This window comes from Siphateles boraxobius, unplaced genomic scaffold (genome assembly GCF_051911475.1).
Source record: "Siphateles boraxobius isolate OS27281-9 unplaced genomic scaffold, OSU_SipBor_1 29, whole genome shotgun sequence".
Classification (NCBI taxonomy): Eukaryota; Metazoa; Chordata; class Actinopteri; order Cypriniformes; family Leuciscidae; genus Siphateles; species Siphateles boraxobius.
This window is the reverse complement of record NW_027508908.1, coordinates 14,428,227-14,451,782: the sequence shown is the minus strand read 5'-3', so window position 1 is coordinate 14,451,782 and position 23,556 is coordinate 14,428,227. Positions and strand designations below refer to the sequence as shown.

Here is a 23,556-nt window from a genome sequence, read left to right as displayed (position 1 = left end):
CATGTTTGAAATCGGCAGTAAAACTCACCTCGGTAGTGGGGGAAGTTGTGACAACGATTTAGGCAACTTTATTATTTTACACAAACTATGGATAATTATATTTCTAAACTAACGTTTCTTGATTTTTTAGCTGACAGATGTATCTCACTTTCTGAAAAACGACACTCAGGCATCGAAACAAAATGCTTTACAACACTCACAGGTCGCCTCGTTTCTTAATTTAGTTAGTTAACTATGCAGCGGCGAATATTGTTTTTGCAGAGTGCACGCCGGATGATTTGGCTGTTCTCCCATCCGAGTGGTGGCGCTAAATAATAAAAATGTCTCGTTAAACAAGCGAAGAACGAACCTGCAGTGACGACAAAATCAACAGGAAGGTCCGACCAGCTTTGTTTATTAACTTGTCGCTCGCGTTCACTTCTTATTTTTTTGAAGTCTGTAAACTTATATATGTCTTTAATGACATGCTTTGAAGTCTGTAAACGTATATATGGCTTTTATGACATGACTTCAGCAAAAAGAGAATTAATATGATTGCGCGCTGACTTTATAACGGACGCGATTGCGAGCGGCTCTTGAAACTAGTAAGCAGTGCCTTTAATGTATTTGGGAGCGGCGGAAAGCATCGGGAGGAATCAGCTGATTATTTGACTCGCTGAACACATGATTCGTCTAGGTCTCTGTAACGTTTGTGTCGATTCCAGTCATATGCGTTCTAAACCAAGCCACAGCAGTAGAACTGCCAACAGCTTAACTCAGTTTGTATCTGCAACTTTACATGTCTCTGTGTCAAACTCCATTGGAGTGTAATGTAAGAGGTTAGTGTCCGTTGGAAAGATGCCGTGCACATGCGGGAACTGGAGGAGGTGGATTCGGCCTCTCGTGGTGCTGCTGTACATTCTGCTCCTTCTGGCTGTCCTGCCACTCTGTATATGGGAACTACAAAAATCAGGGGTCAGAAGTCTTTTTATAACTACACACATTAAACACTTAGCAGCTGACTGTGAAGACTGTGTCTATAATGCTGTTGTTTTAAGAAACTTCACATGTAACCAATGAATCTAATTTGGCCTACAATGGAAACCATTAATAAATAATACATGTGGACTCTTTATTGTGGTATAATGGGTCTAAAGAACCTGTACGTTTGATTTTTATCTGGTCCCAAAGTGTTTTGTTATAGACAATGCATGTTTCTTTATTTGTGATCATAATGATTACAATATATAGACAATTTGGCAGTGATGCATGTATGTTGATTTAGAGTTGCTGTCATCTGAACTAAAACTATTACAAATTATTTCTGTTCATTTAAATTAAGCTAAAATAAAATATAAATGTTGCATGAAAACTTGCGCTAAACCCCCCCAAAACAAAAAATGAAAATGTTGTCTTGCCAACTAACTGAAAAAAAATAAATGAGATTGAAATGCTAAAATTATTAAAACTATGGCTTAGTTTCACAAACACAGTTTAGATTAAGCCAGGATTAGGCCTTAGTTCAATTTGGACATTTAAGTAGCTTTTATAAACATGCCTTAGAAATAAAACATTACTAGTGTGCATCTTCAGACAAAACAGTGGCAGTGTGGCACTGACATATTTTAAGATATGAAAGCTTAAGTTGTGTTCCGTTAAAACAGCTCAAACATGCATTTTAGTCTGGGACTAGACTTAAGCCTTTTCATTGAAAAAGTAAAACTGTACTTTTAAAAACTGAGATAAAATAAGTTAAAGCTAAATAGACATTAAAAAAGCTTATAAAAATGACAAAAGTACATAAAAAAATTACTAAAAATCTAATTATAAATGAAATTTTGATAATAAAAGCTAGTTTAAAATATAAATAATGTAAGTATATATTAATAGTACTAAAATAACTCTGGGTCAAAAAGGCCCATATATATATATATATATATATATATATATATATATATATATATATATATATATATATTATGAGTGTGTGTGTATATATATATATATATATATACACGCACACATTTTTAAGTTTTGATCATTTTGACAATGTCTGGTTTTCACAGTGGCTGTATTCTTTCTTTGTAATCACATAGGTTGGTATTCAAAATAAGGCATGGTTCATCGCTGGGTTATTCGTGTTCATGACTATACCCATCTCACTGTGGGGGATACTGCAGCATCTAGTACACTACACCCAACCTGAGCTACAAAAACCCATTATCAGGTATTGATGTATAGATAATATTACTTTGCAGCTAGTTTAATTCATGCAGTATTGTATAGGACATTATTTCCTGTGCAATTGTTCTTTTTCTTTCTCACTTATTAATTTTTCCATTTTTAGAATATTATGGATGGTTCCTATATACAGCCTGGATAGCGTGAGTATCATGTGATCAGCTTATGGCTGCTAAAAAGTTGATATTTGAATCGCAAATGGCTTCTTTGATGTTTGCTATCCAACTTAGATTGCCTTGAAGATGTTTCTTGAATGCTGGCCTTTTTTTCTGTTTGATAACGAGTTAATGTGATGCCTGATTGTGCAGATGCTCATGACTTAGATTACTTAAAGAGTTTGGAACAGAAACTAATTTGACCAAACTCATGTGCATCTAATCTTTTTTGAGCAGCAGGATGTCATTAGTCTGTGTTCTATATATGGAATCCCTTTATTCTAATGCCGTTGGTCCCTTCCTCTGTTTTCACAGTGGATTGCGTTGAAGTATCCCAGCATTGCCATCTATGTAGACACATGTAGAGAGTGCTATGAGGCCTATGTTATCTACAACTTCATGATCTTCCTTCTCAACTATCTGGGGAACCAGTATCCCAGTCTGGTGCTGATGCTGGAGGTGCAGGAGCAACAAAAACATCTCCCTCCTCTTTGCTGCTGCCCACCGTGGCCCATGGGAGAGTGAGTGTTTGCATAAACACAGTTATGATATAAGAGTGGGATAACTTGAGGCAGGATGTGGTATTTAATGCATATCTGTTGTTAATATTACTAAAGGAGAAAGTCAAGATGTTAGCGTAGGCTCTTATGTTGAGAGCCTCTATTACCTGTTTACCATCTTATCCTTTGGAGCCTTCTTCAAAGTGCAGGATGGAAAATAAAAGTTTAGATACAGCAGAAAGGGATTTTTCTAAATTGCTTGCAGGTTGAACACTTTCTTGTGGTTGTTGGCTGGCTTTAGCTATTGCCGCTGACAGCAGCAACTTTTAAATTTACGTTAGGCAGTGGTGGAAATGTGTGAGTTTTTTTAAACTGAAAAAATATGTTTGTGTACTGCTTCAGAGGACAGTGAAGCTCTGTTATGTGCCTGCTATCTTGAAGTGTTTTATGCACATTTATTTTTGTATACCTTACCAATACTTTTTTTAAACATTATACCTTTTTAAACATTTATTTACAGTATACCATACCAATATTTTCTCTATTTCCCTCTTTTTTTATTAAGAACAGAACATTTACCTAACTATTTTTTTTCTTAACAGAGTGCTTTTGCTGAGATGCAAACTGGGAGTTCTGCAGTACACAGTTGTGAGACCTGTCACCACAATCATTGCTTTGTAAGTGTTACTGTATTAGGTTTTACACCACAAAGAGACACAATATATGCACTATCGTTCACAAGTTTGGAGTCATTTTTTTATGTTTTTGAAAAATAGTCTGTTATGCTCATTAAATCTGCATTTATTTGATAAAAAAGGGAATTGATTTTTTGTAATGGCTAAGCTGAATTTTCAGCAGCCATTTCTCCAGTCTTCAATGTCAGAAATCATTCTAATAAGCTCATTTAGTGCCCAAGTACCATTTCTTATTATTATCAATGTTGGAAAAGGTTGTGCTCCTCAATATTTATGTGGAAGCTGTGAGACATTTTTTATCCCCATAATCTTTGATAAATCGTTTAAAAAAACTGTATTTATTTAAAATAGAAATATTTTATAAATGTATTTTTACTGTCACTTTTGATCATCCTTTCTGAATAAAAGTATTAATTTATTTTCTGACCCCAAACATTGGAACGGTAGCGTAATTTCTGTTAGTGAAAGTTGATCAACAAACCCTTTTAGTTAACATTAATGGTTCCATATGTTTCTGTGCTCTGATACTTTTAAACACAAAACTTTATTTAGTTTCCTGGTACTAAAATTACACCCTCTTATAGACTCTATTTTGAAATGTATTCTTAAATTGAGCATGTAACAGTTCAAAATAAAGTAGGGATGCTCCGATCAGGATTTTTGCAGCCGATACCGATAGCCAATTTCTTGTCATGGTGATCGGCCGATACCGATCCCGATACCGTTGCTTAATATACTTAATATAAGACAAAGATAAATACAAACAAAATGGAGCAGTCTGATGCAGCCCACAAGGTTAAATTAAACATTGTCCAATAGTAAACTTTGAAGGACAACATAAATATTTAATCACCTAAAATGGAGAAGTCTGATGTAACTTAAACCTTGTCCAATACAAGTCTGAGCAGGACAAAAATTAAATAAATAAATAAATAATTTAAATTCCTAAAAGACCAAATTGGAGTAGTTTGATGCTACTCATTAGAAGGGATGGGCATTTCAAGCAAAATTAATATTCGAAAATCGCACCCTCCCCCATATGCACGCACAGATGCATGTATAGGCCACACAAGTGAGAAAAGCGGAGTGGTCTGACCTTTAAATATAACTTAAAAACGTAAATATACATTTCATATTTGTTTTATATAATATAATGTTCTTTTTTTATTTCATCTATGGGGATTATTTGAAAAAGGAACCGCATGAGATGAGTAAAATAAGATCATAAGATGCCCAATATATCAGGAGACATTTGGAATGGGTCAGACATGATTTTGACCACTTAATTAAGTTTTGTTTTGTAGAAAGCCATTCTTTAAAGTGAATTTCGTTTTGTAAAAATTGTATCTTAATTTCAATCTATGTTTCATCAACCAATTGACTGGATTTAATAAATAAAAAAGCGTAATATAGCAGACAATATAGGATACGGAGGCGCCCGTGTGTGAACTGGAGCGCGTCTCTCACCGAAACTCAGCGTATAAATGACTTGCCTCACAGACCTGAGAACATATAGAAAGCTTGAAATGCTTTAAAAAAAAAAACATTCAAATCGATAAGAAATGGTGTACTCTATAGTCTAATCCGTATGAAGTGTGCATTTCTCTCTATGGGCGCGTTCACTACATGCGAAGATGGCGTCAACATCTCCAACTGTATCTTTGCAGCCAGAAAACACTAAAATGTATAATGCTGCTTAAACATTACTTTTGCCGGTTCTTTGTGGCAAGCTTTATGCATGCGCTTGATATGCGGAATATACACAATATTACGATAACACTCATTATGGTTTAGTATTTTCTCTCATATATATATATATATATATATTTAAGTAATTAAATTAATATAAATATGCGATTAGACTAATGGCTTAAATGAACTACTACTTGTCAACTAGAAAACTTTAGTTGTGCAGGGGCAGCCCAATTTATTTCACATATTTCCTAACCAGCGCGTCACTGCGGGCGTTCTGAGCAAGCGGCGCTGTGTGGACAGAGCGAAGCTACTCTTCAGAAGGCGAACTCTCTGGAGGAAGATGCTCCTACACATGAGATTCCTTTGAAACATACATGGCAAATAGCTGTTTCTCGACACATCATAGTAATTCCACACCGGTGATGACATGACTGCCAAATCAGTTAAGTCCCCACGCATCATGTAGCCTACCTTCTCACGTTTTGACGTCATCAAATTGTGATCGGTTTGTGAGATCGGCCAAGTTTACTGAGTACCGATCGAGTCATAAAATGTGAAATTCGGCCGATACCGATCTCTTGCCGATCGATCGGAGCATCCCTAAAATAAAGGTTTAGTTGTTTGTCAGTAATTTCTATGTCCTTTCTCACCTACCAAATTAGGATTTGTCAGCTTTGTGGTGTCTATGATGAAGGCAACTTCAGTTCAAAAAATGCCTGGACATATCTGGTTATTGTCAACAATCTCTCTCAGCTCGTAAGTACCTGTTTTGTTCCCACTGAATATTATGCAAGTCTGTCAAGTGAACTTATGTCATGGAACGAGTCTACAGTTACACCTGGAGCCAAGCAGCAGTAAAAGGAAGATACAATGTAACCAAAGCCTTATTTACAGAGACATCTTATTGATTTTTTTAATCAACAGTAAAACAAAACAGACAGCCTTTCATTTGTGTTCATGCAGCTCATAAATATTAAAAGCTTAAGGAACTTGATGCAACAACAGTGAATAATTATTGATAGCAAAACCTAATGGTATTGTGCTAATGGTGCACTTGTTTTCTCTCTTCAGTTTGCCATGTACTGTCTTGTGCTGTTTTACAAGGCTCTGAGAGAAGAGCTGAGTCCCATAAAACCTGTGGGCAAATTCCTCTGTGTCAAGCTGGTGGTTTTTGTGTCATTCTGGTAAACTGTTCTCTACACATCGCACATAACAATTCTGATCTACTTGCAGTGATGACTGTTATAATCATGTTTAGTTCCTTTGTTATTCAGTAGTTTTCTAGAACTTTTCTAGGATACACTATATAGCAACTACCATCCCTGCACAACTAGAGTCATGGCAGTTAATGGTCATTGCTGGCAGAATTATTATAAACATCTATTGGTTAATCTCATGAAGCCAATATAATTTATGATGGATGGATATTGATTTTGTCACCATGTAATGTTTTATTTAATTCAGTTGTTTTATCTGTCCTAGGCAAGCTGTGGTCATTGCGCTTTTAGTGAAGGTTGGTGTGATCTCAGAATCTCACACCTGGGAGTGGAAGAGTGTGGAGGCTGTAGCCACTGGATTGCAGGTGTGGTACTTTGGTCTGAGCACTAAACTACTTTTTTTGTAACAATACTTGGGACTTACCACTGGAAATCAGCTAGTGAGACGCTGATTTTTAAAATATTCATATAAATTGTCTTTGACTGGCTTTCCATGTACCATTGCTGCTGTAGGGCCACTAATGAACTTCTAGTTGCACGAGTGGAAGTAACCTTCAAGATTAAGAGTCTGTGATTCTCTGTTCTCATAGGACTTCATCATCTGTGTGGAAATGTTTTTGGCAGCCATTGCCCATCACTTCAGCTTCACTTACAAACCCTACATACAGGAAGCAGAGGAAGGTTCCTGCTTTGATTCCTTCCTGGCCATGTGGGATATCTCAGACATACGGGCTGACATCTCAGAACAAGTGCGCAATGTCGGTGAGTCACTACAGTCTTTTCTTATTAGCGTTGTATGGTCAGAGGGTCTAGAAGCCTTTTTTGGTAAAAAAAAAAAAGATTTTTACAAAATGCTTCTGTCTATCTGTCCTTCTGAAAAAAAAAAAAAAAAAAAAAAACTTTAGCTTTCTTCCAAACTATCTCAGGGGAACTCAAAACATTTGCAAGAGAATGCAAATGCATCGACATATAATTTCCTGGAGCTCTGTATTGCACAGCCAGGAATAATTCTACATTATTACCTTTAATTGGTATGGTCTGAGTTTCTGAACACAGAATAGGCATTGTTGACAGTGTTATTTTAGTGTTTTGACCGATTGCTGTAGCTGTCTTGGTTCAAGAGGCAACATGGAGGACATCTGAACTGATGATTCCTTATTACCACTAGTTATAGCATGAAATATTTTACGACGATTGTTGGCTTTATGATGAATGCTTTGTTATTCTTCTGTAAGTCACTGTGGATAAAAGCGTCCGTCTGCTAAATGCAAATGAAATATACTTCAACATTAGAAGGAATTATGAAAGAAACAGTACAACTTCCTGAAATGCATATGTCTCATTTAATCGCTCAGTCAGTTTTTCAACTGCAGAAAGACTGTAACGTGTAACAATAACATTTACCTCAGGAAAGCTATTCAATGTCCATATCTCCTTAGTTAGTTTGAGTGTTGATATAGCTGAAAATAAATAGCAATTTAATTTATTAGTTTTGGACTTGTTAATTTTAACCTCGGTATAATATAAAGGTTTCCCTGAATAGTTACAGCATATTATTTTCTGTACTGTTCCTGATACATATATACAAACTAGTCGATATCAATTCAAATTAAATCAAATCAAAAGCTTGAGAATCGTAATCAGAATCGAATCGTTTGGTGAAACCTGTGTCAATAGCTGGCCCTATTAAAACAGTTATGCGTCATATGTATGTGCTTTGTTTTATTACTTCAGGAAGAACTGTCATGGGTCGGCCAAGGAAAACATATTTTGGTGATGAGGTTTGCCAGGACGAGAACACGGGACTGCTGTCAGCTGGAGCTCAGGATCCAGTTGAATCGTCTTCCACCCCTCCATCCCCCAAGGGCCGTTACCAGGGCATGGGTCACACCTTAACCCCTCACTCCATCTCTGCTCCTGCAAACCTTGGCCGTGTACCATGGGAAGGAGATGTGGATGACATCCCGCCAACTGTGATATCTGGCGAATGTACAGACCAACAGTGTTCAGACTATCCAGAGATTACTTAGCATCAGCTACCAAAGCTTTTATATTTAAAGCACATCAATCAATCTAGCTACCGTTAACTCTGGTAACTACTGGATACCTGTGGCTAATATGTGTTCAAAGGCTCGGTGAATCTTTGGTAGGAAGAACATATATAAAGGACTTGGGCAGCGTTGGTCCGCTGTTTTTATCTCCGTTTTGCAATTACTTTGCTGGAAACATGACCATATTATAAACTGACCTTTAAGTCAAGCACAGTAATTCCCCAATACCAGTTTTAAATTTTAATAATCAGTTAATGGTTCTTTTAAGACAGCTTTATGAATGTTTACTTATTGATAATGCTACTTCACAATTTTGTTGACGTTCTCCTGGATTTTGTTAGCAAGTCATTGTTAAATTTTTTTATCATTAGTGTTACTTTCACTAAATCATTTTTTGTTAATCCAAATACTTTTTTTAATCTATTTTTTTTAGGAGCAGCACCTTGATCATGGACAGTAATATGAAATTGCCAGGATGCCATTAAGATTTGGAACACGATGGTTCAGAATATATGCATGCGTTAAAGCAAGTACAGTTTTGACTGTATATCGGCTTTTAAGCACAAAGTACTGAAACACTCATATCTTTGCTCAGTTCGCTTCAGAGATTAGCAACTTCTCTTGGACTACTTGCCTTCTAAACAGCTTCATGCAATTGTATTAAAACATAAATGCACATGTCATTTAGTCAGAAATTAGTAATTAGAAACAAAAAAAATATACATTTTATTTTTGGTTGTATTAATGGCTAGACAAAGAAAATTGTTTAAAACCTCACTTTGAAAAGTGTTGAATATTGACTTTTTAAGCTCACCTCGGGGAATGATGCAATGTTTAAATATCAGCCAAAGGTGTCCTGTTGCTATTAAATGGACAGTTTGACTAAAAATTAAAATTCTGTCAAAATTTACTCTCTCTCATGTCACTTTCTTTCATCATTGAATTCTTTCACAATTGTTTTTTTTTCCTCACGTCAAGCACATGCATTTGAGCTTGTTTACCATATTTGATGTGTTCTATGTATGTGCATCGATTAATGTTAATGTGAATAAAAGTCTAAATTAAATCTGCTGATAATATAAAGCTACTGTGTCTCTTCATAAGACACATGGATTACATTGACATTGTTTTAATGAACTTTTTGAAGTGTCAACATTTTTGGTTACGTGGACTTTCAATGCAGGGACAATGAAAGTTTCTTTAAAAATATATTCACTTGTGTTTTGAAGATGAACAAAGGTTTTATGGGTTTGAAATGACATAGAGGTGAGTAAGTGATGACAGAATTTTCATTTTAGGGGGAATCTTCTCTTTAAGAAATAATTTTTCTTTGTTAATATTGGGTGTCAATAGTCTGTTAGTACACTACATTAGCTGCACATGAGCTATAAATGTCATATATATATATATAGCATAACAGCACAGGCAGATGGTTTTATCATTACAGCTGTGGACCCGTGGGATATCCCATTTAATTGTTTTTATGAACTGTCATGTGTCTCCGTTTCATTCAGAGAGATGCATATTCTGCAATGGTTTGTACTGCTGTTGCATTGCCTTATCTAACAGTCGTTGTCACAAATAATTAAACTTCACATGGAAATGTGTATTGAGTATTTCTGCTTAAATCCCATTCCAGAGGGATACTTTACCCAGAAATTGCCATTTACTAACTCCCATGTCATTCCATTCCCTTATGACTTACTTTCTTATGTGTACCTATATTAGATATTTTGAAGAATATTGGTAACCAAATAGTTCTATTCAACAGAAAAAAACGCTGAGACATTTCCCAAAATATCTTTTGTTCCACATAAGTAAGAAAGTCATACCTGTTTGGAACAACATGAGGGAGAGTAAATTATTTCAAATAATTTTCATTTTTGGGTGAACTTTCCTTTTAAACATACCTATAAGAATCAAGTCACACTGTCATGGTGAAATTGTTTTATAGTAAAATGTGTTCTGCTGCAATTAAATAATTGCCCATTAGCAGCAGATTTTGGAGTATGTTAAACTATATATCGGTACAGAATCCCTCCCATCATGAGTCACTGGTCACATGATATCATCAGCCACCCTATTCCTGTTTAACAGCTGTAATAGATATGCTGCTCTTGTGGAGCCGTATGCTGAGGCGGACCCACTCTCCTCTGCTGACCGCCAGGGGTTGCTGGAGGACCACCGCCGCCTGCTTCCAGTGAGAGTCCTCACTGAAGGTGCTGACGCTCTGCTCAGAGTCCAGATGGATCTGGTACCAGAAGGGAATGGCAGTCACCTTGCCTGAGGTGCTCACCTGCACCTAACAAATGAAAAAGAATAAAAGGCACCTTAATAGAAATTCATGGGCCATTAGGGGGACTTAAAATTACTTACAATTAGATACAAATAAAAACAAATTAGTTTTAAAATAATCTAAAACAAACAAGTATCAATATGTTTCTTGTTTTAATCACCCCCTCAACAACTGTTTGATTCTTCTGAAGATACAGGGTTTCTAGACTTAATTTAAAAAAATGAAAATGCCTTTTTCTTTTTTAAAGCTCGGCCAAGCTCTAAAATGTTTAATCTGGTATACATTTTGAGTAAAAATATATTTTTAAAGATCTTTATCCATAAATCACAATGATATTTTTTTTTCCAGTTTTCATTTTAGTTTTAGTAATTTTCTTACATCCAATAGTTCATATTTTATTTTATTTCAATTAATACAAATTATTTCAGTTAAAAATAACAACTCTAATAGACGGAACCCAAAAGAACTAGAACCAAAAACTCACTTTGACTTCTTTGTCGGTGTAATTGGCAGTGTTGTTCATGAGGTCTAGTGTGAAGAGTTCTACTGGTTCACTAAGATGTGTACATTCAAGGGTGGACAGGTCCAAAAACATATGAACAGGTACCTGAGGGAGAAAACGCACATTACAGAGACATTTTATCAAATTTACAGAAAACCACATCATGTACATTATTTCTCACAGTCCTTAATTATCAGAACACCCCAGTCCATACACAGCTTTAATACAATAGGGCATGAAATGGAAAATGTGATCTTTGATAAGCTAATAATCTTTCATATCTCACTAATTGTATGACATAAACATGTTGTTTCTGTTCGGGAAGTATGGCACTGATTGGACAATATTCCAATAATCAGCTTTACAATAAACCACAAAGCAGGGTTGTGTCTGGTCATTTTGGTGCCAAATTTAACATGTACACTGAGAATTAATTCAATAAAACCTAAAAAAACCCAAAAAACAAAGACCCCATTTTGGCATCTGCACTAGAATGTGCGCTTGAGTTTGCAGGTCAAAGTCAAATCGAGCAAACATTACACAATTGGGGACAGTCATGGGCTACAGGCATTTTTGGTATTGGTATTTTTGAAATAAGTCTCTTATGAGTACCAAGGCTGCATTTGTTTGACAGTAAAACAAATCAATATAATTGTGAAAAATAATTGTAAACAACAATTGTGAAATATTTGTATTAGTTTAAAATAACGATTCTACTTGAATATATTTTAAAATGTAATGCATTTCTGTGATGGCAAAACTGAATATGAAATAATTAATAAAATATTATGATTAATAATTAATGAATCTGATGCTTATGTCATGCACTTCAAATTCCGCACAAAGACAAGATGTTATGAAGGAGATGAGCAACGCCAATATTTCCATTTTCACCCTCTCCTTTAAGTTTTAAATAAAGTATTTACAAATTACTATGGAAACATATACATATATATACATATATATATACACACTTGGTTTGTAAATTAGATTTGTATAATAAATAAGATTTGGTTGCAGTGTAAACAAAGTCTGCATTGCATTGAACGTCAAAATACCAGAGAACATTTCAGATAGGACCTCATACACAAAGACAAGAGATGAATAGTGAGCACAGTATTCACAGAGCTATTAAAAAAACCTACTGTGAATTGATTGATGAATGGAGCGATGTTGAACCCAAGAGTCGGCTCTGTTCCCTGAACGGCGCTTTCCAGAAGCAGCGTGTCTGACTCAACAAGCATACCGTGGATCACAATGCGCTCTGGAAAAATCTGTCCACCGTCCTCCAACAAGCACCTGAAATGTTTACAAGAAGAACTGTCAGTCGACCTAAAGAAAATAACGAACCATAATATGCTTTACACTCTTACCTAGCTAACGTTGCTTTCTCCAACAGTTTCTGTCTAATAAGGCCGCAGGTCTCTATGCAGTCTAGTATGATGGCGCTCCAGAGCTTCTCGATGGATGGCCGCTGAAGAACTGCAGAATCGTCCTCTACGTGACTCAACCAGAACTCTAGTGCACTTTCAAGCACACCATTTTCTTTGGCCAGCAGTCTCAGCATAGTCTGGTGATGCTCCTTCTCAACTGAGCTGTAGGCTTGAACCCATCTAGAGCTGCTTTGTTTATCTTCACTTGAATCGGAGTCTAACTGGGCTGCCATCAAGGAGAGCACAGAAAAGCCCTCAGAGACATCAAGCACATAGATTGGGTCAGGTTCTGTGTCTGACTCCTGTGACCTCCTAGTCGACTTTAGAGAAATCAAAAGTTTGCTCATGGCCTTCTGGAAGCTGTTATGATACACCGTGTTATTGAGGAGGGCGATCTCTGAGGACTCTAGCATAAAAGTGCGAGAAGGTTTCTCCTGGGTGGTTTGAAGGCCAGCCAAAGCACTGCACAGCTCTGACTCAGGGTTTGCATTGAGAATTTTGGAAGGTCCTTTAGTTACATTGTCCATTTGAAATGTGTGTCCGTCTCTTACAATAGCAATGCAGCACAACCTCAGATAAGAGTCCTTACAGGAAACTTCCACCAGTATTTCATCACCACATTTCACAGTGTCTGAGGGATGACATGAATTTATTTATTTATTTAACACCATACCAGCATCAAATGCTATATTCATAGCAAACTCAAGAGTATTACAATTTGCAATACTCATAATAAGGGACAACATGAATTAAAGTCCATTCATTAGGTGTGTTTGACTTAAAGTGGTCTATGACATCAAAGTACAGTGAGAGCGATTCGAAAGCATACGGAGCCATCTGCTCCTTAATCGCTCTCATGGTACTTTGATGTCATACAACGATTGGTCTGTGCAGCGCCACTTCAAGTCGAACACACCTATTATTATTTAAAAAATCTATTGACATTAGAACTGGCTGTAGATAAACCTTTAATCTTCTTCACTAAATAGGACTAAACACTATCCACTGGTTTCACAGACAAGTGTTAAGATAGTCCCAGACTAAAACAGATGTTTGAGCTGTTATAACTGAAAGCAACTTGCACTTACATCTGAAATCAACTGGAAGAAAACAAAATTAGAGGTATTTCGGATTTCATGGAAGGAGAGCTCGATTGCTTTACAATTTTACAGAGAGGCTTTAAAAGCTGCTAGATCTGCTTATTTTTCAACCCTATTAGAAGAAAATAAACATAATCCAAGGTATTTATATGAAAAAGTGGCTTAACTAACGAAAAAGAAAGCTTCAAGCCCAGAAGTTTCCAAGAAACACAGCAGTAATGACTTTATGAGCTTCTTCACTTATAAGATTGATAATATTAGGGACAAAATTATAACTATGCAACCGTCCACTACAGTATTGCATCAGGCAGTGCATTGTAGTCTCCCTGAGGTAAAATTTGATTAATTTGTTGCTATTGGAGAGGAAGAATTTTGCAAACTCATTAATTCATCTAAATCAACAACATGTATGTTAGACCCTATACCGACCAAGCTGCTGAAAGAGATGCTTCCAGAGGTCATAGATCCTCTTCTTATTATCATTAATTCGTCTTTGTCTCTAGGATACGTACCAAAAATCTTTAAGCTGGCTATGATTAAACCGCTTGTTAAAAAACCACAACTTGATCCTACAGAATTAGTCAATTACAGGCCGATCTCAAATCTACCTTTTCTGTAAAAGATTAGAAAAAGCAGTATCCTCACAACTGTGTTCCTTTCTTGAAAGAAATGATATCTGCGAGGATTTTCGTGGTTGTATCTCTATATGTATCTCTCTGTATCTCGCATTTGACACCACTGACCACAACATTCTTTTAAATAAACTAGAAAACTATTTTGGCATTAGTGGAATTGCACTAGCAAGGTTTAAATCATATTTATCTGATCGCTACCAGTTTGTAGCAGTAAATGAAGAGATGTCTTATCGATCACAAGTTCAGTATGGCGTACCACAAGGCTCAGTACTAGGACCCGTTGCTGTTCACTCTGTATGCTACCTTTAGGAGATATCATTAGGAAACATGGAATTAGCTTTCACTGTTATGCTGATGATACTCATCTGTATATTTCTTCAAAACCTAACGAAACTTACCGATTCACAAAATTATCACAAAGATATAAACAATTGGATGACTAGTAATTTCCTATTACTAAATTCTGAAAAAACAGAGATTCTAATTATTGGACAAAAAACTTCCACACATAATAACCTAGAATACTGTCTAACACTTGATGGCTGCTCTGTTAAGTCTTCGTCGTCAGTTAGGAACCTGGGTGTGCTCTTTGATACCAATCTTTCATTTGAAAGTCACATGTCTAGTATCTGTAAAACCGCATTTTTCCATCTTAAAAATATATCTAAATTACATCATATGCTCTCATTGACAAATGCGGAACAACTAGTTCATGCGTTCATGACATCAAGGCTAGATTATTGTAATGCTCTACTGGGTGGTTGCCCTGCATGCTTAATAAACAAACTACAGCTAGTTCAAAACGCAGCAGCTCGAGTTCTTACCAGAACCAGGAAGTACGACCATATTAGCCCGGTTCTGTCAACACTGCATTGGCTGCCTATTAAACATCGTATAAATTTTAAAATATTGCTGATTACTTACAAAGCACTAAATGGTTTAGCTCCGCAGTACTTGAGCGAGCTCTTAACACCTTATAGTCCTTCATGTATATTTCGATCTCAAAGTTCTGGCCAGTTGATAATACCTAGAATATTAAAATCGACTGCTGGCGGTAGATCCTTTTCCTATTTAGCACCAAAACTTTGGAACAATCTTCCTAACATTGTCCAGGAAGCAAACACAGTCTGTCAGTTCAAATCAAGACTAAAAACACATGACCTAGCATACACATGACAGACTATAGACTTCTATAATTCAATATTAGGCTGCATAGATTAGGTCAGCCGGAACTGGGAACACTTCCCTTAAATCCTGCTGTACTCGTTACATAATAAGAAAAATGGCATCTACCCTAATTTTAGCGTCTTTGTTTATCCCAAGGTTTTCCCGCAGCCTCCCCGGATCCAGGCCGTATCCGGATCTGAAAAAGGATCTTCGCCTGGACCTGATGACAATGCAGTGCTGAAGTGCAAACTAGCCTCTACCTATGGTGGATCCCTATACCACTCAACAGATCAAGCGTTGTGGAATTTTTCGGTTTGCATACCTACCCGAAGTGATAAAATATAATAAAATTCTGCATCAAAATTTATAGACAAGACAAGTAGTTTGTTTAGGCATGGTTTGTAAGGAATTACAAACCTGCGCACATATGATCAAACGCACATAACTATAGAATCAATTCTTAATGCGCATGTGAACGCCATCAGCGTCTATCACAGGTTCACGTTTAAAGTCTGATAGAGAGAACGGTGTCGTCTTAGCGGCCCCTAATTTAATAACAAATTATCATTTAGACGGAAGTGAATCCATCAAAACTAACTTTAGCTGGAAAAATCATTATTCAATCAAGAAACACTATAAAACCAAACCAATCTCTGTTACTTTAAATTATATGTTTATTTCTGTAAAGCTGCTTTGAAACAATCTACATTGTTAAAAGCGCTATATAAATGAAGATGACTTGACTTACATATCTTAAAATATGTCAGTGCCACTGTTTTGTCTCAAGATGCACACCAGTAATGTTTTCTTAGGCATGTTTATAAAACCTACTTAAATGTCCTAATTGAACTAAACCTTAATCCTGGCTTAATCTAAGCCCTGTTTGTGAAACCAGACCTCGATCTAATGCAAATATAATACACAAATAAACAGCTACGCATTAGTCTCAACCTCATGTGATACATATTGAACTCAAAAAAATTTGTGCTGGATGAAATAGACCGTTCGAATTTGCTTAGCCGGGAATAGGGGGGACACTGTTTTTTTTTACAGAAGAATTTTTTTGTTTTTTTTGTGGCATCATCAATTCAATTCAAATAACCCACAAAAAATTTGCATACAAGTGGATAGTTGGCCAAATGGTCTTTTCCTGTCTAACTGGGCAGTTGTTTTGAAAAATGAGCTTAAGTTATCTAAAAAAATTAAGATCAAAATAAACTAAAGAGGGTCTATATTGAAGGGTAAATTGCTGCTAATGTGCAATTAGTGAGACTACTTCCTGTTCTTGTAGGAAAGGTTTCTATCATTAATGGATCAACAAACTCATCCTATCATTAATGGATTAACAAACTCATTACTTCGACTAGTTCTAGAGCAGTGGTTCACAACCTTTTTCACTCCAAGGCAGCCCATTGTCCACAACAATATGCAAAGGTCCTAGATATAGCCTAGATTAAAATAAATAACTAAAATAATTATAATTAAAATTAGAATAATTACATTTTAGGATCCAAGACGTTTTAAGAGCTAAATGTTATTCAAAGTTCAAGATTTAACCAATTAAAGAAGATAATTCTGAATATTCATTATAAAAAGGCTTCAAAACCACTGCTGTAGAGTCAGGGTCCTCTATAAAATATTCTCTATATTTTTCAATTGATAGGCAGCAGTTCTTACTGAATGGAGTCTGCACTGGATATATGGCTTGCTCCCAGCATGTGTCTTCCTGTGGGCCAGTGGACAGGTGGTTGTCCTGGTCCAGGTGTAGCTGAAACCATACTGCCAGAGCATCAAGAATACCATCCCGTGTCACACACAGCCGCATAAGCATCACCTCTCTGGAGCAAAGACCCTCCAGCTCCTGCAACACAGAGAATACTCAGGACCTCTTAATATGCTCATGTCACTTTAGGTATTTCAGTTGTGTCGTTTCTCTACCATTTGCCTAATACTCACAGTCACAGCATGTCTCTGTTGCACAACAGGTAAGATTTTTAAATGTGAAATGTTTTTGAAACAAGTCTCATATGCTCACCCAGGCTGCATTTATTTGATCGAAAATACAGCAATAACAGTTTAAAAGAGTACAATTTAAAATAATTGTTTTCTATTTGAATATGTTTTAAAGTGTAATTTATTCCTATGATGGTAAAGCTGAATTTTCAGCATCATTACTCCAGTCTTCAGTGTCACATAATCCTTCAAAATAATTCCAATATGCCAATTTGCTGCCCAAGAAACTATATATACAGTATGTGTGTTATATATATATATTTACATATTTATTGTTTTATTTTTTGGGGACACCATTTCAATGTTTCTATAGTGAATAGAAAGTTCAGAAGAACATCATTTATTTGTTGAATTCTTTTATAAAATTTTAAGTGTTGTTACTGTCACGTTTGATCAGTTTAATGCATCCTTGCAGAATAAAAGTATTAATTTCTTCCATCAACATAGTGTCCTGTTTGAGATTTGTTTTACTATTGAAAAGAAAATGTTGGTTCAACACCCTACTGCTAAACACATGGCTCTGAGTAGACATGTAGACTGAGTTCAATACCTGCACATTATTGAAGTCTATGTCCAGAGCTGTGAAAGGCTGTGTGAGCTGAATGTATCCTCCACGAAGGCGGCTCAGTCTTTCAGTGGTGTAGGGTTCTGTGCTGTCCTCAGTATCAGCAAAACAGCTAACAGGACTATAGATCTGTCCTACAACAGACAGATCCAAGCCTCCCAATGAAGACACACACAGCCTGCAGAGGGTTGAGTGGATGGTTAAGATGTGCGATGCTTTTAGAAATTCAGTCACTGAATGTTCATTGTATGCTTTCTAAGATCATACTCTCTAGGGCCTGCTTCTTTGATAACAGTTTTTATATTTTTAACCGTTTAAAAAGTAATGTAATATAAACTTTAGACATTCTCAACGTGTCATTCATGCATGAGCAGCTTTAGTCACTCACCTGTGGTGTCTCCGGATCTCATGGCACTGCACAGCGACTCCAAACACAGTTGCGCCGGCAGGTATTACTCGGCCCGTTTGTGAGGGATTGGACAAGGGTTCTCGAAAGTTCTGTTGAGATAATTTAATAATAAGTTGGAATGTTTTTCTTTTAAATCCAAAGTGTATGAAATTAGGGTCCAAATCTCACTATGAACTAGTTGCTTATTAGCATGCATATTACAAGGATATTGGCTGTTTATTAGTACTTATTAAGCACATATTGATGCCTGATTCTGCATGACTATATTCTACATCCCTTAATCCAGCCCAATACCTAAACTTAACAACTACCTTACTAACTATTAATAAGCAGTAATTAGGAGTTTATTAAGGCAAAAGTCGTAGTTAATAGTTACAGTAATAGTGAGAATTGAACTGTAAACTAAAGAGTGACCATATATATATATATATGAAACAAAATGTAATAGTAACAACATGTATCAATTATGGAAGCTTGGTTCTGCCACAAAAAAAAAAGGTAATTACGACCACTTCTCTCACCATTCTGACTTTTTTATTTTGCAATTGCGTTTTTACATTTCACGATTCTGAGAATTTTCTAAGAATTGTGTGATAAAAACTAGCAATTTTTACTTTTTTTCAGAATTGCTTCATATAAACACCTAATTCTCAGGGTAAGTATTTTTTTCCTCAGAATTGAGAAAAGAATTGTGAGGAAAAAGTTGTGATGCTTAATTTCGCAGGGGGGACAGGTCAGAAAAGTCACTTTATTTATCGCAATTGCGGGTTTATATCTCGCAATTCTGTGAAAAAAGTCAGAATTGAGAGATGCTTCCATAATCAATTTTTGGATCAGTAAAAGAGCTAATTAAAAAAAAAAAATTTGTTTTGCTCTGTTATGGCTTAGTGTTGAGCTCTGTTATGGTACCATGATTTTAAAACAGATTCACAAACATGTTAAAACAAATCCATGTATCTTGGGTAGTCACTAGGTGTCCCTGTTGGCTAAATCTCTGATAATGATACTGAAAAAGCTTAACATATTTAAAGTAAGGATTTAGAAGAAATAATCTAGTTCTAGGACAGCAAAGTATGATTGATTTTTTTTTTTTTTTTTTTTGGCCAAGATTGCCATTAAGTGAGACAGAGACAAAAATCTCTTAGTCACTGACTACGGCCTGATAAACATTGGATCAGACAGGATAAAGTAATTTGTATAAAAGGATTAAACCGTAATCAGAGTTTAGTTTGAGGCATCATGTGACCCCACTGTAGGTTTGCTGATCAGAACAATCAATAATGCATACATAGAGGGAAATCACTGTGAAAGTGACATACAGGTGGAGGTAACAGTAGGTGCTTCCATGCATGGATCAGACTCTCAATGATGCCCTCACCAAACAGCCCTGCATCTACTGTCTCTGTTACAACCAGAGACACTCTAAAAAAAGGAATATAATATAGGTTAACACTTGTTATCTTCAAGTACTGTTGTTATCTTCAATGGGTACCATAGTGAACTGTTTATATGATTGAAAAGTTTCATTTAAAAACAAAATGCAATGTACTCTGCAGCCAAAAACATTTATGGATTTTTTTTTTTACTTTAAATTCAAATAAGTCAGTCAGAATTTGCTTTTCATCAATGGATAATTTTACACACAATACATGAGATTTTTAGAATTTAATTTACAATTTAATAAAAGTTACAAGTTTGGAAAAAAAATTGGGTCAGTACGATTTTTTTTTCTTCACATTAAATTGTAAAAAAAATATTTTCATCAAACAATCCTGAAAATTAAAATGTAGCACAGTTTCCACAAAAAATATTATCAAAAATATTTATGTTTGCAAAAAACACAGATTGTTATTTTTCCAGCTTAAAACCATCTGAATATGGATCTGGTTAACTGTATAAAGAGATTCTTTACCTATTTGGAATGTCTTTTGGAATTTCCATGTCCAGAGACTTCAGGTGAACAATCTTGATGCTATCTGCCATCCCATTGGCTGAGAGCACCTCGCATGCCAGCTCATACATTGTCTTTGACAGCTCACAGGCATAGACCTCAGCAGCGCCTGCCATCTTTGCACACATTCTAACATACCAACCGAACAGCGTCAAACCACACTCACCATTGTAGATCAGTTGTAGCAGATGTTTGTTAAATAACATTGTTATGTAATAGTTTCTGAAAAAGCTTACCCAAGGATGCCGGTGCCAGTTCCGATGTCCAGAACGGAGCTGCATCCTCCCTCAACAGCTTTCTTAATAGCCAACTGGTACTTGTGGTTCCGCCCATGGTCGTTGAGCATAAAGAAGTGCCAACGTTCCACCAACCAGTTTGCAACACGGTAAAAGTTCTCCTTCGCCTCTGGGAAGTCTGGTCGGAGTTTAAGGGCTTTGTAAAAATGCCCAGCAGCCTCATCCCGAAATCCCATTCTGAAACAAAAGAAACCAATCCAACAATTGATAATGTTTGTAAATGAACAACAAGGTCCACCATTCAAATCTTTTTTAGTTTTTTTTTTTATTATTATTCTGAAAGAAATACTTTTATTCTTTAAGGATGTTTCTTTGACAACAAAAAAAATATTTCAAATAAATAAACGTTTATATGTATGTATGTATGTATATATATATATATATATATATATATATATATATATAACGTTTATTTATTTGAAATATTTTTTTTTCTTCAAATTAAATTGTAAAAAAAATATTTTCATCAAACAATCCTGAAACTTAAAATGTAGCACAGTTTCCACAAAAAATATTATCAAAAATATTTATGTTAAAAGATTAAAATAATCTTTTTAAAATAAAAGATTAATTTATTCCAAATAAATTAATCAATTTTCTGTCTCTATAAACTAAATCAAATTTCTATTTAAAAAGAAGCCTGAAAAAAATATTTAGTGGAACAACTGTTTCCACAATTTATAATAATGATGGCTCTAGAGCACCGAATCAGCAATTAGACATTAGGATGATATTAGATATTAGAACCAAATCAATATTAGAATGAAGTTACACTTTATTTTAAGGTGAAATAGTTACATTGTACTTACTCAAGTAAGTATGGAGTAAAATTAATTAACTACATATACTTACTATACAGTTACAGTTAGTGTTTGGTTTAGGGTTAATTACTTGTAATCATTCATAATTTACTGTTATTACTATAGTAGTAACGTGAAATTACGCCACCTTAAAATAAAGTATTACCTAGAATGATTTCTGAAGGACCAATTGACACTGAAAACTGGAGTAATGACTGCCTAAAATTCAGCTTGGTCATCACATTTTAAAATATATCAAAATACAAAACAGTTCTTTTCAATTGTAATAATATGTCACAATATTATTGTTTTCGTGTAGGCCTATTTTTCATCAAATAAATGCAGTCTTGGTGGGAATGAGACTCCTCTTTCTAAAGTGTTAAAAAATATATTACCAGGCCTAGCCTATATTTCAGAACGGAAGTTGTATGCATTATACATTTATATGTGTCAATAAGACATGATTACATATCCTTAAGAGATTAATGTGACTTTTCTTAGTTTACAAAGACTACTAAATAACAGACAAAATACATAAATAAATGACCTGAAGAGATGCTCTCCCATGCTGTTCACTATAACCTCATCCACTGGAAACAATTCCATAGCTTGTTCATAGCAATCAAAGAGGTCCTGGATGCGTCCAATAGAGTCCAGCTCATCAGTCCATTTAAACAGAGTGAATCTAAAGGACTCCTGTAAATACAAAAAAATATTTTTTTTTTTACACATTTTGCAAAAGAGGTTCTGAAGCCTGAGTAACTTTATCATTCCACCATACATTTCTGCAGATTCAGGCGTGGAAACATGGAAGAATTTAACAAAAAATCAAGCTCACATTTGCAAAGTCTCTTAGAGCTGGGGCAAGGTTTAGAGCCAAAAGATAGTGAACAAAAGCAGTGCCATAGTCCTGACTGAACAGACACTGCTGAGCACTTTCCAATGATCTAGACACCAGCTCATTTCTTGCAGCATCTTCTCTCTGGGTTCGTCTATGACGCCTCGTCCTCTTTGGTCTTGTAGTGGCATTAGGCATCTTTTCTGTGAATGGCAGAGCTAACTATATAATATCACTTGCTGAAGTTGAAAAACCTGAAAAATAGACACGAATGTTTTGTTGTTGTTTTTGTTTTTTTTTGGGGGGGGGGGGGTGTAATTCCACCATTGTCAAATATAAATATGCAAATGCTTTAGTGTAAAATGTAACAGGTCTGTGTTTGAGCATCTATATTTACTCATGTAGTGATACTATAATATAATAAAAAATACTAATTGTAAAGCAGTATTAATCGGTCATATTTAATCAGAAAAATATGTTAATTCCAAAAATGTGTAGATTCAGTAGATTTAGCAAATGTGATGTGGTAACAACAGAAAAGATTTTCATAAATCAGAATAACATAATTTAATATAGTTTCCCCCCACCGAAATAAGAAACCAGAATTTTGCAATTTAGAATGCAGATTTCAATAATTAATTTAATCTTTTTACAGCATTATTTTTAACGTTCACAATTTGGATTGAAAAGGTTGAGGCTGACTTATGATTATAGTTAACGTTAACGTTACCTGCTTCAGGCTTGCCAGTTGAGATCACGGGGCTGTATATTTATCAATGTCTCTGCGATTCCAGCCTATCGCAGTAATTAAACCCCAAACTGCGCTTAAAACATATTTTTATATTGCTTTATCTCGAGATTAAAGCTAATACTACTGAAGCTCTGCTGCTGTAATGCAGGTCCGTTCAGTACAACCAGGCGGACGGAAACAACATCCGCTATTTTCGAGTTCCACATAAGATTTACTGACTCCGAACAGCCCATTAGTATTATCGCATTAATAGTATTTTTTTTTTTT

The 23,556-nt window shown here is 35.4% G+C and overlaps 2 protein-coding genes across 3 annotated transcripts; one reads left to right on the top strand and one right to left on the bottom strand.

Moving 5' to 3' along the window:
- The first annotated feature begins 330 nt into the window (after window positions 1-330).
- On the top strand, window positions 331-10,140 carry tmem184c (transmembrane protein 184C). Its single transcript, XM_077246672.1, has 10 exons — window positions 331-954; window positions 2,076-2,206; window positions 2,327-2,363; window positions 2,691-2,896; window positions 3,478-3,552; window positions 5,928-6,021; window positions 6,337-6,449; window positions 6,748-6,847; window positions 7,073-7,244; window positions 8,217-10,140. Exons 1-10 carry the CDS (start codon window positions 838-840, stop codon window positions 8,510-8,512), a joined length of 1,341 nt encoding a protein of 446 aa, XP_077102787.1. The 5' UTR covers window positions 331-837; the 3' UTR covers window positions 8,513-10,140.
- Window positions 9,239-23,496, bottom strand: prmt9 (protein arginine methyltransferase 9). 2 transcript variants are annotated; one of them, XM_077246654.1, is made up of 13 exons: window positions 23,269-23,496; window positions 22,539-22,792; window positions 22,248-22,396; window positions 20,841-21,077; window positions 20,566-20,733; window positions 19,973-20,075; window positions 18,633-18,742; window positions 18,230-18,422; window positions 17,344-17,527; window positions 12,705-13,395; window positions 12,477-12,630; window positions 11,314-11,436; window positions 9,239-10,835 (listed from the first exon to the last, which is right to left on the bottom strand). In XM_077246654.1, the coding sequence occupies exons 2-13, from the start codon at window positions 22,734-22,736 to the stop codon at window positions 10,614-10,616; spliced, it is 2,532 nt and encodes an 843-aa protein (XP_077102769.1). In that variant the 5' UTR covers window positions 22,737-22,792; window positions 23,269-23,496; the 3' UTR covers window positions 9,239-10,613. The 2 variants fall into 2 exon arrangements, with proteins under 2 accessions (XP_077102769.1, XP_077102770.1); XM_077246655.1 differs by having other exon boundaries at window positions 22,539-22,741.
- Between the last annotated feature and the right edge of the window lie 60 nt (window positions 23,497-23,556).

What these genes read in the sequence shown, in the direction of transcription:
- prmt9 (XM_077246654.1), bottom strand. Translation starts at nt 22,736, where the DNA reads ATGCCTAATGCCACTACAAGACCAAAGAGGACGAGGCGTCATAGACGA. An exon ending in CTCTAAGAGACTTTGCAAAT is followed by an intron (nt 22,397 to 22,538) that starts GTGAGCTTGATT and finishes TTGTATTTACAG; the next exon opens with GAGTCCTTTAGATTCACTCT. An exon ending in TCCAGTGCAGACTCCATTCA is followed by an intron (nt 13,396 to 17,343) that starts GTAAGAACTGCT and finishes GTCATCCCTCAG; the next exon opens with ACACTGTGAAATGTGGTGAT.
- tmem184c (XM_077246672.1), top strand. Translation starts at nt 838, where the DNA reads ATGCCGTGCACATGCGGGAACTGGAGGAGGTGGATTCGGCCTCTCGTG. An exon ending in GGGAACTACAAAAATCAGGG is followed by an intron (nt 955 to 2,075) that starts GTCAGAAGTCTT and finishes GTAATCACATAG; the next exon opens with GTTGGTATTCAAAATAAGGC. An exon ending in AGAACAAGTGCGCAATGTCG is followed by an intron (nt 7,245 to 8,216) that starts GTGAGTCACTAC and finishes TTATTACTTCAG; the next exon opens with GAAGAACTGTCATGGGTCGG.